The following is a 14,305-nucleotide window of genomic DNA, read 5'->3' on the forward strand; positions in this document are numbered from 1 at the left end:
ATGCCACAAATTGAATCTTATCTTTGCCTTGGTATTATGTCGATACAGAAGAGGGCAAATGCAAGGGAATGTTTGTTTTATTTGTTGTCCAGTATAATCTAAGTCGTACTCTCTACCCTGAGGTCTAGAGTCAGAATAGGGTATATGCCTGACCACCTGCAAAACACTGGCCAAAGATCATTCTCTAAAGCCTTAACGCATAAATGGTAGAACCTGAAGCACTCTGAAAACACCACCAACTATACCATTAATAAATGTAGCTTCTAATCTAAGCATGAGAACAGTGAAAGGTTGAGGGAGATAAAACCAACCCAGCAATCAGGAAACAGTTTCTTATGCAAAACTTACACATTCAAATCATGCTGAATATCAATCACAAAAGCTTTTGGATTCATTCAAATCATGCTGAATATCAATCACAAAAGCTTATCAGCAAGTAGAACACTTAAAATTGACCATACTCTATTATTAGGGGAAAACAGCGACATTAGATGGTACATATACCGTGCAATCCTGAACACCCCATAACCTGTTTTACTGACATAAAAGAATGGTTTGCGGTTTAAGTAGTGAACTGAATTGGGAAAAGCAGCAGATTCCAGAGACCCGAGAAACAAAAGGTCTTACTACTATGAAAACATACCCCAGCAGTTCCCGTTACTCCTAAGAGGGAAGCACGTATGCCAGTAGAATACATTCCCAGGGAGGAAGGTGCCTAGGAGCAGCGACCAGCAACTACAGTGACCTCATTTTCACTGAGATGAGGCACTCCGCGTTGCAAGACCATACCTCCAGACACCCCCCAGCTAGGGCAGTTTTGGGGTTTCCACACCCCATATGATGTTTTTTTCTCTGTAACCTTCCAGCGTAACCATGGACATTTATGAAGAAATCATTGTCTTGCAGAAAAAGGGTAAAAAGCTGAAAGAAACCCACCAGGACTAACGGCTGCACTGACTTTTTCAAAACAAAGCTGGGGTTTAGGTACATTTTTAATACAGCAGCCTGTTTACACAAGCCAAGGGGACGGCGGGGACCCGACGGCAGGCTCTGGAGGCACCAAAGACGTGGGCCCCACAGCACACGGACACCGCACCGGGCGCAGCCGGAGGAAGCCCCCCATAAAAAGGGGGAGATGGAGGCCAGCTCCCGGCAAGCGCCAGGCCCAGGTCACCGGGCCCCGGGCACGGCAAGCGCGGAGCCGGCGGGTGAGGTGCCGGGATGGCGGCAAGGCGGCGGGCGGCGCCGGGGGCAGCGCGGCCGGGCCCCACACCTGCCGCCGGGCCGGGGCCAGCGCTGCCTTCTGGGAGCGGCGGTTCGCTTCCCCTCCCGCACAAATGAAAGGTGCAATTAAACAAGCCGGCTTCCTCGGGTTTAAAAAAAATAAAAAAATAAAGAAGGGCCTCATCATCAGGCCGCCCCCCCGGCTGAGAAATCCCGCGGCGGCTTGCCCCCTTCGCCGGCGCTTCCGCTATTTCTGGGCAGGGTGAAGCAACACCGCCGCAGTCTCTCCGCGCTCCGGGGGGTGAAGGCTTCGGCTCCCGTCCCGGGCCGTCCGTCCCGTCCCGCCGGGTGGCGGCGAGTTCCCCAGGGCAGGCAGCAGCGGGGGGCTCCGCGCCACCATGGCCGGCCGCCTGCTGCTCCTCCTGCTCGGCGCGGCGCTGGCGGGCGAGCTCCGGGCTGAAGGAGGCGGTAAGGCGGCGCCTTGTTTATTTGGGGGGGGGCCGGGGTCCCCCTCCTGACAGCCTGTGGGGGGGCTGCCGGGGGAACGCGGGAGGAGGTGGCCGGTCGCCGCTGCGGGCCGGGGGCTCGCACCCCGCGGCGCTGAGGGGGAGCCCTGCGACCCCGCCGGCCGGGGGCTGCGCGGGGGGCTGCGGCCGGCGGGAAGCGTCGGGGGCCGGGGAGGGCACCCCACGGCTCGGCTTCCCCGCGGGCTCGGTTTGCGAAGCGGCCGAAGGGCTCGTCTGCACCTGTGCAGCCCCCGCGTGCCGCCGAAAGACGGGACAGCTCCGCCTCGGGGGCAGGGAGCTGCCATGGGACCCTCCGGGTGCCCGAGCCCCCGGGGTGCCGCGTCCCGGGGGGCTGTCCCGGGCTGCTGCGCCTTCCCCTTTCCCCCCACCCCCCTCACCCCACAGAATGGATGGCGGGCGCTCCCCACGGCAGGACGGCCGCCCTCGCGGGCTGAGGTGCTCACGGCCAAGGCTCGGTGGGGTGCGCTTGGCCGTGGAGGGGCTGGGGCACAGCCGGGAGCCCATCCGGCCAGCCGCCCTGTTTGTGCCGCTAGGGTCAACACCAAAGTCCAAAGCAGGATCAGCAAGTGGCTTTTCAAAAGTCGTTAACTCTTCCTTCAGCGGGTCAGCCCGCTCAGGCTTTAACGTGAGGTCTTCCACACGTTTCTGGAACGTCCTACTTCAGCTGCCCAACACCTGTTGGTCCTTGATGCCTCTGAAGAAGGAAGCGTGATGGAAGGCTTGGGAAGGAGAACAACCAGCCTCAGAAGACTGGTCAGCTGGTTCAAGGTTATGAAAACATCCGCTTACGCGGGTGATGCGGAGGCAAAGGAATATAGAGGCGATAACCCCACCGGCTGCGTCCTGTCACTTTCCTGCCACCGCAGAGAGGGATTTAAGGGCAAATAAGATAATGGGTGAATGAACTAACAGTTGCTGAGCTACAAGTTACACACACTTTCTGCAAGCCTTGGTGTGAGAAGCCTTTTCAGAATAAGTGGGGCTTCAAATTACACATGGGCTCTATGGGATTGTTTAACAGAAATATCACAAGCAGAATTTGGCTCCCTACAGCTGATCCACCAATTTCAGTGAAAGCAGAGTAAGTCCTCTCTGTGTTCGCTTAGAGGATATTAGGGTGTGTGATTACTGTCAGCAACTTTATTTATTGCTGAATTGAGCTGCATGAAGAGCACTGCAGAGGTACATGTGAGCTGCCCACTGAGCGTATGCTGTTGGCCTTGAAGTCCCACTTGCAGCACTGTCTTCCACACTCCACTCCGTGATCGGAAAGTATTTGTATTTTTTCTCTTTAAATTCCAGATGTTTAGAACATAATTAAATGCCAGCTTCCAAACTCTGCAAACTTTCCCAAGAATATGGGCTTTTTACAGGGTAATTGGCAATTTATTAAATCCAGTGTTGTTTCCGTTTTTTCTGTCTGGTAATGTGTGCAGAAGTTACTGAAGGGTAACGATATTGTTCACACAGCCAAGTGTCTGAGCTAAGTTTAATGCCTCTGATCCTTCATTTTAAATCAACAGCTACCTGCATCTTGAACTTGAAGGCAGCAGGTCTTAGGCTTCTGTGACACCAAGCTTTTAAAACATAAACCAAACCAACAAACTGACCTCAGACTGTACTTCCTTGCTAAACTGACATTCATTTACTTCTGCTCTTTGTTAAATCTTAGATAGCAGCTGCCTTGGCTCTACCCGTACACATACTAATAAAGCAGAAACATTTCTACAGGTAATTGGGAGGTGGTATTAAGAGGGAAGGAAGACCCCAGGAGAACACAGTGGGATTTGGGGAGGTGAAGGGCAGAAGAACTCAAACATGGGCTTTTGTCATCTGACAGTAGATACATTACTACGTCTTGAGTTTATGTGGCATTTAGTTTGCGCACCACAAGCCCCTGGAGCAGGTGGTGGTACTGCCTGGTGGTCAGCTTTAAAACCAAATCAAGGAACGCAGTTTCCCTGGCATTCGGGGCAAGTCGTTCTGTTTAAGACTGAAGTCTTGAGCAGGAGCAATGGAAATATAAGCCCTCAGCAGCAAGCTGCATGTTCTGATTTTCAAGACTAAAAACGGTAGGAGAGAATTTTGGAGGCCTACAGCTTGTCCTGGAGCTGCTGATTCTCAGAGAAAGACTGCTCTGAGAGATCCTGAGATGTATCAGTCTGCGTGAGGACTAACCTCACAGGTAATGTGGTGTGTGGGTAGAGTGGTGGAAGGGTCTGGTTTGGTTTTATTTCTACTTCATTTATTTCTAATGACTCTTTACCACCACCAAATGTTACTTGCCACCTGTATCATTTTCTTTATTGTCTAGTATTCATCAAGAAAGAAAATGCTGACAAGTTCTTGGAAAGAACAAAACGTGCTAACTCTTTTTTGGAGGAAATGAAGCAAGGGAATATTGAAAGAGAATGTAATGAGGAGCGCTGCTCAAAAGAAGAAGCAAGAGAAGCCTTTGAAGACCAGGAGAAAACTGTAAGGATGAACTAATATGAAACATCTGTCTATGTATTTCGTGTTTATAAACTAGCATTAAGGTCTTTCGGGCCGAGTGTTAAATCTCACAAATTGCTCCCAATCACTTAACACAAAGAACAGTGGTTGGAATTGCTAAGGTGTGAACGTATGGTAGCAGTCTTAATTTAGTTCTTGCAAGGCCAGCCCATATTAAAGCCTCCATTCTTTTACCTATTCTGATCTGTTTAATTGCCATTGTGAGGTATTTGACCTTTAAATGCTTTGGTACTACTCATGTTGGAAACATGTTTACCCTGTTTGGGTGGTGTGGCTGAGTGTCATGACTATGGTCAAGAGTTCTTTGGTGGAGAGTCCATGGGAAGGTTGAGAAGGCAAACGCTGATGTGGAACTTCATGGGAGAGTGTTTCCAAACTTATCTCAAGCAGCTTTGCAGTGCTTATTTTGTGGCTCTCTTTTTCAGTATCTGAACTGACAGAATGTATACTCTGGACAGTTCTTACATGCCTTAATGTTAAATTGCCCATGCAGAATTAAGATTGTCCATGTGACTCTTGTGTCACCTGCCCTACCCTGATGGCTGTGTGACTTCAGACAGAAATGCAATCTATTCCCAAACTCAAGGAAGGGTTAAAGAGATAAGTCAGCTATGGGGACTGGGGTCAGTAGAAAAGGTGATACTTGAAAACTTGAAGTGACTTGGTGGTGGAGAGGAGTTGGGACCATGGGCTGTACCTATGTGGCTGTGAAGAACAGCCCTGAAACTGGAGTTAAGACCAGATCCATCTCACTTTAGCATTACTTGATGGCCAAAGTGTTCTTGGAGTGGCCCTGAGATGACCTGGGTGGGGAGTCATGGGTGCATCGCCAGGGTACTTCAGAGCATAAAGGTTGGCTGGTGTACAGCAGAACCAGCACCGCCTGTTCTGCTTGGTGACCAGCTGTCACTGAAAAGGACTGTCTCGGACACATGGCATACCTGCAGTCCTCAGTGCAGAGGGAAAGAACACAAATCAGACAAAATATTTTTAAATCTCAGGGTTTCTGAGGTCCTGGTTGATGGGACTTTAGGGGAGGATGGAGACTGAGAATTTGGCATTACAGGAATGTAAGTAAATTCAGTCAAAACTGATGGAAAGATACAGTTGCGCAAGAAATCAAGTGCCTTGTGCTGACTGAATCACATGGGGAGATCTCTAAGGAGTTTTACATATTTCTGAAAAATGCATGAGACTTGTTTTTGTAGAGCTGGGCCCTATAGAGGGATCACATGGTTTTAATTTATTGAATGATAATACCAGGCTGCAAGGCACTTTATGTGCCTGTAACTTAAATATTTGTTTTAACAGTTGTTAGCTGCAAGTACCCTCTGTATGAAAGCTCTAGTATTTTTCTGAAGAATTCAGTAATTCTCATCTAACTTTTTCTGTCTCCATTTATTCCCCTTTTACCACACCTACCTGTAGGAGGAATTCTGGAACACCTATGTAGGTAAGAAACACTCTGCCTTTATTTAGAGAATTAAGCTTCCTTATTGCAAGGTTAAAAAGGATGCACCTATGCACCTCTTAAGTAACCGCTTCCTGCTCCCTTGCTTCCTCTCTTTTCACTGTGGGACACCCTCACTTTGTGTTTCCTCTGAAAAAGGAATCTGATTTACTGCCATGCTGTTGCTTGAACTCAGTCACTCCATTTGAAGGCAAGGTTCAACTGCCTCCAATTGCTGGGGTGATCTTTGTCCTTTCAAAAAAAAGAATAGTGGCCCTTTGCACGCAAAAGACAGTGAGAAGCAGAAACTGGGCATGACTCTGATGGTCAGTTGTCCTCCAGAAGGGCAGCCCTGGATGGGGGAATTCAAGATGCAAAGAGTCATGGATGAGGGTGATGCTTAAATGCCGTAGCCAACACAAAGTTATTAAACTGTATCACACAGATGCTTGCCAGTTTTATGTCACCTGCCATGCCAGAGTGTTGTTGATTCCTGTATTATAGAGTTGTCAGGTCTGAGTTGTATTTATTAGGGCTCTAGTGTTTGTAATCACTATGAAGAGACAGATTTTTAATGTTTTAGTGTTTGATAACATTTTCTCCTGAATGTACGTGTCCAGTTTGCGCATTAGGAGGAGTACCTCAAAAACACTGGCAAAAGACAGCGCAGCTTTGTATTTCGGAGCCTGCAGTAAATTGAAGACAGTTGCCACGAAGGAGATGAAGAGTTTCATAATCTTCTAAGCAGGGGATGCACTCTGCAGCCTACAGGCTGAAATTTCAAGCAAAGCCTGCATCAGTGTTACAATGAACAGGAGTGGAAATTTTCAAACCATTTTCTTCTGAGAATACACGCGGCAGAACATCAGTGCCAGCACTCTTAGGAGAAATGCCAATTCCATATGTTTTAAACCACAGTTCATGAATGCTTTGTTGGTGTTCAGAAGTGTTGAAAACCACAGACACCCTCAGCCAAGTTACTAGAACAATTCATTCTTGCTTCCTTTTTTAGTAGGGGATTCTGCAATGCTTTTATGCAATATTGATGTAAAACCCGTTACCACAGTGGCAACTACAGTGTAGGGAAAAACTAAAGAAGTACAGTTTCTAACAGTAGGGTGGGTGCTTAGCTAAAACCACTACAGAATGGAGTGCTTTGGCACTGCAGAGGAGGCAGAAACCAGGAGCTGTGCTGCGGGCCTTGAGTCTGTCCTTTTGGTAAATAGTGGTCTTGCTTTTCCTCTGTTGAGGATGGACATCAGTCTTCAATGCCTCCACGGTGGACCACGCAGACACAGCATTTGGAGTGCTGTTAGTTTTGGCCATGTGCAGGTACAGAAGTGATGTTGAGGTGTGGGGGTAGTACATAAACCCCAGCAGACATTCCCTGTGGCAGATAAAGCTGCAGCAGATATGGTCACAAGCTGAATCTTTAGGATGAGCAACTTCTTGCGTCTTGCCTCCTCTGTGGGTATTGCTGTTCTTTCAGCTGCTCCAGAGGCAGAACAGGTGGTAAAATGCAGAAATTTGAAGAGCATGTTATGTAAAGCAACGAATTACTGAGTGAGCATCACTTCTCCGGGTATCCTGCTTTTCTTATCAAACAGTGCAGAATTGCCCAGCAGGGTCATGTGATGGGGGAACACCTTTGTTACAGCAGATGACTAGCTGGGAGAGACATTGTGGCAGCAAACATCAATGCGGGAGTGAGATACCTTTGTGGGGGTGGGGGAAAGGGCTGCTGCATGGAACATGTCTCCAAACACAGTGCAGCCTCACAGTCCTACATGTAACTGAGTTTGTGAGGTACATGTGGCCGGGGCCCTGGAGTCAGGTCAGACAGTTTTGTCCCGATCACAGAAGGGAAGAAGGGCTCCAGAACTACCTTTCAGATGTGGGACATCCGAGGATAGATGTGAGAAGTGTGAGGTAAGAGCTACTTTTTTGAAACTCAAGCTCATACCTGAATGGATACAATGAGAAAATGTTGGTACTGTAAGCAGCGCAAAACAGGAATTTGGCCTATACACATGAATTTAGCAGGGCTTAGTAAAGCTTTTTTGTTGTTGTTGTGTCTATCTAATATACTGATGTCTTTTTATTTAAGTGAACAGCACTGCAGGCAAAAAACACGCACAAGGGATGAGGTGACCTTTAAAGAAATAAAAGTTGAGTTGTCATTATTATGCAGAAATTGTAGGGAAATGCAAGAGGCCAAAAGGTTGGTATCTTTAGGCAGTAGTTGCAACTTGGAATGTCCTGCCTGCTTTTACAGCCTTCAGAGTACACATAATTTACAGTGACCATGATATATTACTTCCTACGGAAAAGGACTTGTGTACGCACCGTCATACAGTAGCCACCAAAACTAGATTGCAAAACTGAGGATGTGTATATGAATCATTGCTGGTTTGGAATGATTGCATTTATGCTGTTTGTTCCATCTGGAATGTGGCAACTCACAGGACACATGTTTTAAAAGGAAGGATGAAAGATTGCTTATTAACACTAACACCCCTTCAGAGTTCGCTGGAAATGCTTACACTCTTACAATGATTGTGGTTTTGGTTTGTTTTTGTAGATGGGAACCAGTGCAGCTCAAATCCTTGTCACTACGGTGGACAATGTAAAGATGGAATTGGTTCCTACACTTGCTCATGCTTGGATGGTTATCAAGGCAAGAACTGTGAATTTGGTAGGTTTCTTCTTTAGAGACCTGTGGCAATGACTTTCCCAGGGAGCTGAAACAGAGACTGTTAACTCTTTCTTAACCAGATTTATTTGCCTCTTGGAAAAATGTGTAGAATAGAATGGCCATCTGTCACAGCACTCTCCAAACTATCAAGCTACAACAAGGTCCTTTGCCACCTCATACCAACACACTCTTCATGCCAGTCCCTCTGCTGTCTTCTCTCGCCTCATCCAGGACCCACCCTCTCTTCTCTTGCTTCTTCCCCAGCTGCTCTCCCTTCACTGGCTCTCAACCCCTTAACAGAACCAGCCACACCTGCACCTTATCTACATCGGCCAACCCGTCGCCCCTGAAGCCAGCCCACAGCTGTATATTATCAATGATAATTAGCCTAGCTTCATTTCTTTACAGCAGTCAACAGTGAGGTGGAGGACAGTGCCAGAAACACTAAGACCTGGTGGTTCTGCAGCTGTACAGTGTTAGTGAACCCTCTGAAGTTACACTTGCTCCAAAGAAAGCCCTCTTAATTATGGCAGCACCTCTTTGCATGAGCTTGAAGCCCCAAAACATGATGATAAAACTAAAAAGCATAGGATTCTTATAATTTATATCCAAGAGTCTTGATTCCATGCTCAGAAGTACAGCCTCCCTGCTCATCTCACAGCAGGAAGAACCAAAGAAAACAGATTTTTCAGTATGCAGAGATCTTTTCAGCTTTTCAAGGAATCATTTTATGCATATGAATCCTTCCTAAGCCTCACTTCTGTGGCATACAGCTACTACCCTAATGATGTCACTGGAGCATGTATTAGTAGCCCAGAAGTAAGAGTGGAGGGCGTGGAACTGAAGTTCAGGCACAAGACTGAGGGGAGTGATGAGGAGTTGAGTTTTTTAAGGCAGGAGGGAGGAAATGTGAGGATTTACCAATATCTGGACTTCTCTGCTAGTGTTTTATTAATTCTTCTGGTTATTTTGTCTCTGCTTTTTTAAGCTTACCATGACGTGGCCACTGGGCCCATGTGGACTTGGCTGGTATTTTTCATGCGGTGGATATGACTGCTTTGTAAGGCATAAGCTAATGTTAGCCACTCGCGTTGTAACTAAGATGTGCTTCAGGGGTTTTACAGATGGAGATACAGATCCTGTTTAACCACTGCAGTTTAATTTGGTGAACTTCAAGATCTTCTGTGAAGTCAGTGTTTATTTACAGTTTTTCTCCAAACATCTCCTTTATAGTCATACCAAAGTACTGCAAAATAAACAACGGTGACTGTGAGCAGTTCTGCAGCATCAAAAAAAGTACACGGAAGGATGTTTTGTGTTCCTGTGCAAAAGGGTATGTTCTAGCAGAGGATGGCAAACGCTGTGTTTCATCAGGTATGAAGCCATGTAATAAACTAATAGCAATTATGGTGAGACTTGTTTCACAGTTAAAGAATGTCTTTTGAACCATCAGTATTCTACATAATGTAGATGTAACACTGAGGCCCAACTGATTCATATTTCCAAAGCCTTCCATTTGTGAGGTGATGTGATGGACTTACCAAAATCTAGCTGATTTGGAACCCTTTGCAAGGTGCCTTTCACAGAATTACCTGAGTAAACTCCACTGTTGATGGGGAAAAAAGTGATTGCAGTTATGTGTCATTTCTTTAAACACTTATGCACCAGATAAAATAGCATCTTACAAAGACTTTTCTACTTCAGATTTCAGTTAACCTAGTAAAATAGTAACTGATTACATTAATTATGATTAATGCTATTTACATTTGTATACTTTTGTTTTATTTCAACAAACCTGTGGGAGGGATAAGTCAAGCATATATTCATGATGTGGTTTTTATATCCTTTATAACTAATAATAAATTGCTGTCATGAGCCACTTTGTTTCCTAATTAACATCGTTTTAGTAAGAGCAGGTACATAAATACAGCAATGGAAACAATTAAAGAGGATATTTTAAATACTTTGAGAACACTGTCCAGAGACTGAACCTATCACAAGTTTTAGGACTACAAAATGGCTTTTGTTTTTCACACCACCTGGTCTTCCTCTGTTGCTGCACCTGCCAAGGTTTTGCTAGTGTTTTGAAAACAGGACAGGTGCATCAACTGATTTATTGTGAGATGATGTTGTCAAGGAGTTTCCTCTTGTGCTGGTGTTTCTGTCTGTCTCTAACTTCAACACTCTTGCCTTTACAGTAAAATATCCTTGTGGAAAAGTTTTTGTGAAAAGAAAAAAAAGGTCGGTTATTTTACCAGCTGATAATAGCAATGCAACTAGTGATCAAGATGTCCCTCCCACAAATGCAACAAGTTTGGAGGAGGGCATTGTTACTACCACAGAAAGCCCAACCCTCGGTCCCGGCAATGAAACAAGTAGCAAGTCTCCCTATGTGATTACCAGGATAGTGGGTGGTGACGAGTGTCTGCTCGGTGAATGCCCATGGCAGGTAAATCTGGCATTTGTGCTCTGCATGTAAGCAGAATGTGTTTCTGAGGAAAAGCATGCAATTGCTCATTTAATCCAGTTGCCTTCTGAACATTACCCCTGTAGTACGTCACTTGTAGCTAGAGGTAGCTGAATTGCGTGAATATAGGCACTTAGATGTGCTGTTCTGCAAACTGCAGCCTTAAAATGTCAAAATGAAAGACTTTGTACAATTTTAAATGGTGCTGCTTAACTTGTCACCAGAGAGGGCTTTTGAGTTATGCTGTCCTACCAGTGTCATTTTTGCAGGTTATAGTCCAGTTCTCTCTGATAGCAGTTTTCTTTAGGTATATTTAGGTAAAATACTTGAGAGCATGTCAGATAAAACACCTGTACTTTGCAAATATGCTTTCATATCTAAGTTTTCCTCTTGAGTTTGTACCAGCCAAAATGAGTTCCTGTATTTGGGACACTAAGAGGGGGTCAAGCAGGATCAGAACTTGGGCAGTAATTCTTTGGGGTGGTAAGTCCAAGGGATGGGGTGATTTGGAGGCTCTGCTCTCCCTACTCAGTCAGTGTCTTGTTCCTAAAAGATATTACTAAGCACTGTAAGTGAGGTAACATGGAAGCCAAACATCTACTTCACATAAACATAATTGAGACTCTGTAGCATTACATGCCAATCTGTACGATACGCGTGCGTGAATGCAATATTACGAGAGACCTGCAGGGCAGTACATGTTGCAGTAATAAGCATGTATGTAGTGTGAAGAGAAATCAATTACCTGTTTATAGCTCACTGATGTTAAACTGCTTTTCTTAATTCTGCACTCACCTTTTTTTCTTTCACAGGCTGTTCTGTTAAACGAGGCAGGGGAAGAGTTTTGCGGCGGCACTATTTTGAATGAAAATTTTGTACTTACTGCAGCTCATTGCATGAACCAGTCTAAAGAAATCAAAGTTGTCGTTGGTAAGTGGTTATTTATTTTACTCCTGTGACATTTGGGCACGGGTTGCAGACTGATCCTCTGTGCTCTAAATCTCCTGTGAGATGCACTGTCCTTACTTTATTTATCATCGTTTATTACTTTTTCACTGTTGTTTTGCTTTGTCTGATTTCTTTGTTTTGTGGGAATCCTGCCTTGTAAAAACAGGGGCAGCTGATGTGAAAGGTGATAATGGTGCATCCCTTTCTTCTTTGCCAGCTAGTTGGATGTGATTAAGAACAAATGTTCTGGAAGTGTTGGCTAGCATTGTGTTCATCAGAGTAGTGCTTCTTCAGAAAGCTTATCATTCCTGGCACATCTGAAGCATACGGGTTTGTTCCTGCAGGAACACTCAGGAAAGCTGACACATTGAATAGAGGAAGAAGGAACAAACTCGAATTGTGATTGCTTCAGTTCTGAGGCACGATACTAGATCAACACAACTTTGTATTTGCACTGTTTTAGTCTTGACCCAGACCAGTTTCTCTTCTCTGTATGAGCTTCAATCCAAAGTTGCATTAGTTCAGCTGAATCAGTTTATGCCTTTATGTAAACCGGTACAAAAATCTTTAGACAAAAGCTTGGGACTCAGAGTGATACAGGTGCTGCTAATAAATACTGCAATACATTTTTACAGTTTATTTGTATGATACAAAGACTTAGGCACAGTGTTAGGAATGGGTATACTACTCTCTTCCTTTATCAAGGTTGTTCTTATTTTCCTATACTATCACCACATTAATGACCCTTTTAATAATCTTGTGCAGGTGAAGTGGACAGAGAAAAGAAGGAGCAGTCTGAAACGATGCATACTGTGGACAAAATACTTGTTCACTCTAAATATGTAGCCGAGACTTACGATAATGACATAGCCTTAATAAAGCTGAAGGAACCTATAGTGTTTTCCAAGTACATTGTCGCAGCATGTCTCCCAGAAGCAGACTTTGCTAATGAAGTTCTGATGAACCAAAGATCTGGGATGGTTAGTGGCTTCGGGCGTGAATTTGAAGGTGGACGACTATCCAAAAAACTGAAAGTGCTTGAAGTCCCTTATGTTGATAGGAACACTTGCAAGCAATCCACTAACTTTGCGATAACAGAAAACATGTTCTGTGCTGGTTATGAAACAGAGCAAAAAGATGCTTGTCAAGGAGACAGTGGAGGCCCCCATGTAACCAGGTATAAGGATACTTATTTTGTTACTGGAATTGTTAGCTGGGGAGAAGGATGTGCAAAGAAAGGCAAATATGGTGTCTATACCAAACTGTCCAGGTTCTTACGCTGGGTAGGAACAGTCATGAGACACAATTTTGGGTAGGAACGGTCATGAGGCAAAATTTCTAGTGGTGTGGCTCTTGATCCTTCTGTTAGCTAACAGCAGGCAGTTTCTGTAATGGAAACTTCATTCTGTTTTTTTAGCCCCATCTACTAAACTTGTTTTGAGAGCTGATTCCGTAAAGTTATGGTGCTGCTTCTTTTTGTTTAATTCCTGGCTTTAAAGCATGTATATGTGGACTGCTGGTATTGTTTTTAATTTGTACAATGAGGGGCTTTCCCCAAACAAAATGGCTGCTCAGTGGTGTCTTTTGTTTGCTTGTTTAGTTATTTTTGCATTGCTATTTTGGTTCCTGTCCACCCAAGTGCTTCCACCAGAGGCTCCTGAACATATTATGAACCTCCAATAATCATGATGAAAGGGGGAAGGACAGGACTTGAGTTAATCCTCGTACTGCAGCCAGCTGGCTCAGCAGGGAGTCATTACTAGAGCTGTTTAGATTCTACCTTTGGATGTATTTAGAAGATTAAGGGAGCAGGGAAGCTTTCTTGGTAGAAGCTGAGGCCTGAGTTAAGTATTCAACATGTGATGCTAAATAACCACGTTCTACAAAATTGACTGCTTAGGTCACAGCAGCTAATTAAAATTGTGTTGCTTTGTAGGGATTGTACTTCAGTTTAATTTGGACACTTCTGTTCTGCTTATCATAAGAAAAAAGTGCATGTTCATTGCTTTCTGTATCATGTCCTGGATTGTGTATGTCTGAGGATTGGAAAGCTCCCTGCATGTGTATTGTTCTTGGGTGTTTCTGTAAGGTGCAATATGGATGTACACCAGCATTTGAAATAAAACATTCTTTCTTTTTTGTTCTTTTTTTTTTTATTTTATTTATTCTCTCCAGTTAACTTACAAATATATGAAGACAAAATCTCATCTGAGATTGGTGTCCGTAAACAAATAGGTGTGACACACATCACTTGCCTTATGTCAAGGCTGAGGAGGAGGTAGAGAATGCAGGGGGATAATTAAAAGACTTTCACTGGCCTAGAGGTTCATAAATGACAAGTTAGATGCCAAGATACTAATTTTCCTGGAAAGAGGCAAACTCAACCAGTGATTTCCCACACGTAGTCTGTTCGGGTACTGTGATCTGATCTGTGCTGTAAGGTTTCCAGGCAGAAGCTCCACTTTCTGGTGGGTTTTTGA

At 44.8% G+C, this 14,305-nt stretch overlaps 1 protein-coding gene across 1 annotated transcript; it reads left to right on the forward strand.

The window, feature by feature from the left end:
* The first annotated feature begins 1,428 nt into the window (after positions 1-1,428).
* On the forward strand, positions 1,429-13,964 carry F10 (coagulation factor X). The gene is made up of 8 exons (XM_040584574.1): positions 1,429-1,692; positions 4,066-4,226; positions 5,694-5,718; positions 8,297-8,410; positions 9,644-9,784; positions 10,609-10,859; positions 11,690-11,807; positions 12,591-13,964. The coding sequence occupies exons 1-8, from the start codon at positions 1,623-1,625 to the stop codon at positions 13,139-13,141; spliced, it is 1,431 nt and encodes a 476-aa protein (XP_040440508.1). The 5' UTR covers positions 1,429-1,622; the 3' UTR covers positions 13,142-13,964.
* The last annotated feature ends 341 nt before the right edge of the window (positions 13,965-14,305 follow it).

The sequence above is a fragment of the Falco naumanni genome, chromosome 2 (genome assembly GCF_017639655.2).
Source record: "Falco naumanni isolate bFalNau1 chromosome 2, bFalNau1.pat, whole genome shotgun sequence".
NCBI lineage: Eukaryota > Metazoa > Chordata > Aves > Falconiformes > Falconidae > Falco > Falco naumanni.

Excerpts from the sequence above, each read along its gene's own strand:
- F10 (XM_040584574.1), top strand. The coding sequence starts at position 1,623 with ATGGCCGGCCGCCTGCTGCTCCTCCTGCTCGGCGCGGCGCTGGCGGGC. Across the intron at positions 4,227-5,693 it reads TTGAAGACCAGGAGAAAACT|GAGGAATTCTGGAACACCTA; the intron begins GTAAGGATGAAC and ends ACCTACCTGTAG. Across the intron at positions 9,785-10,608 it reads CAAACGCTGTGTTTCATCAG|TAAAATATCCTTGTGGAAAA; the intron begins GTATGAAGCCAT and ends TTGCCTTTACAG.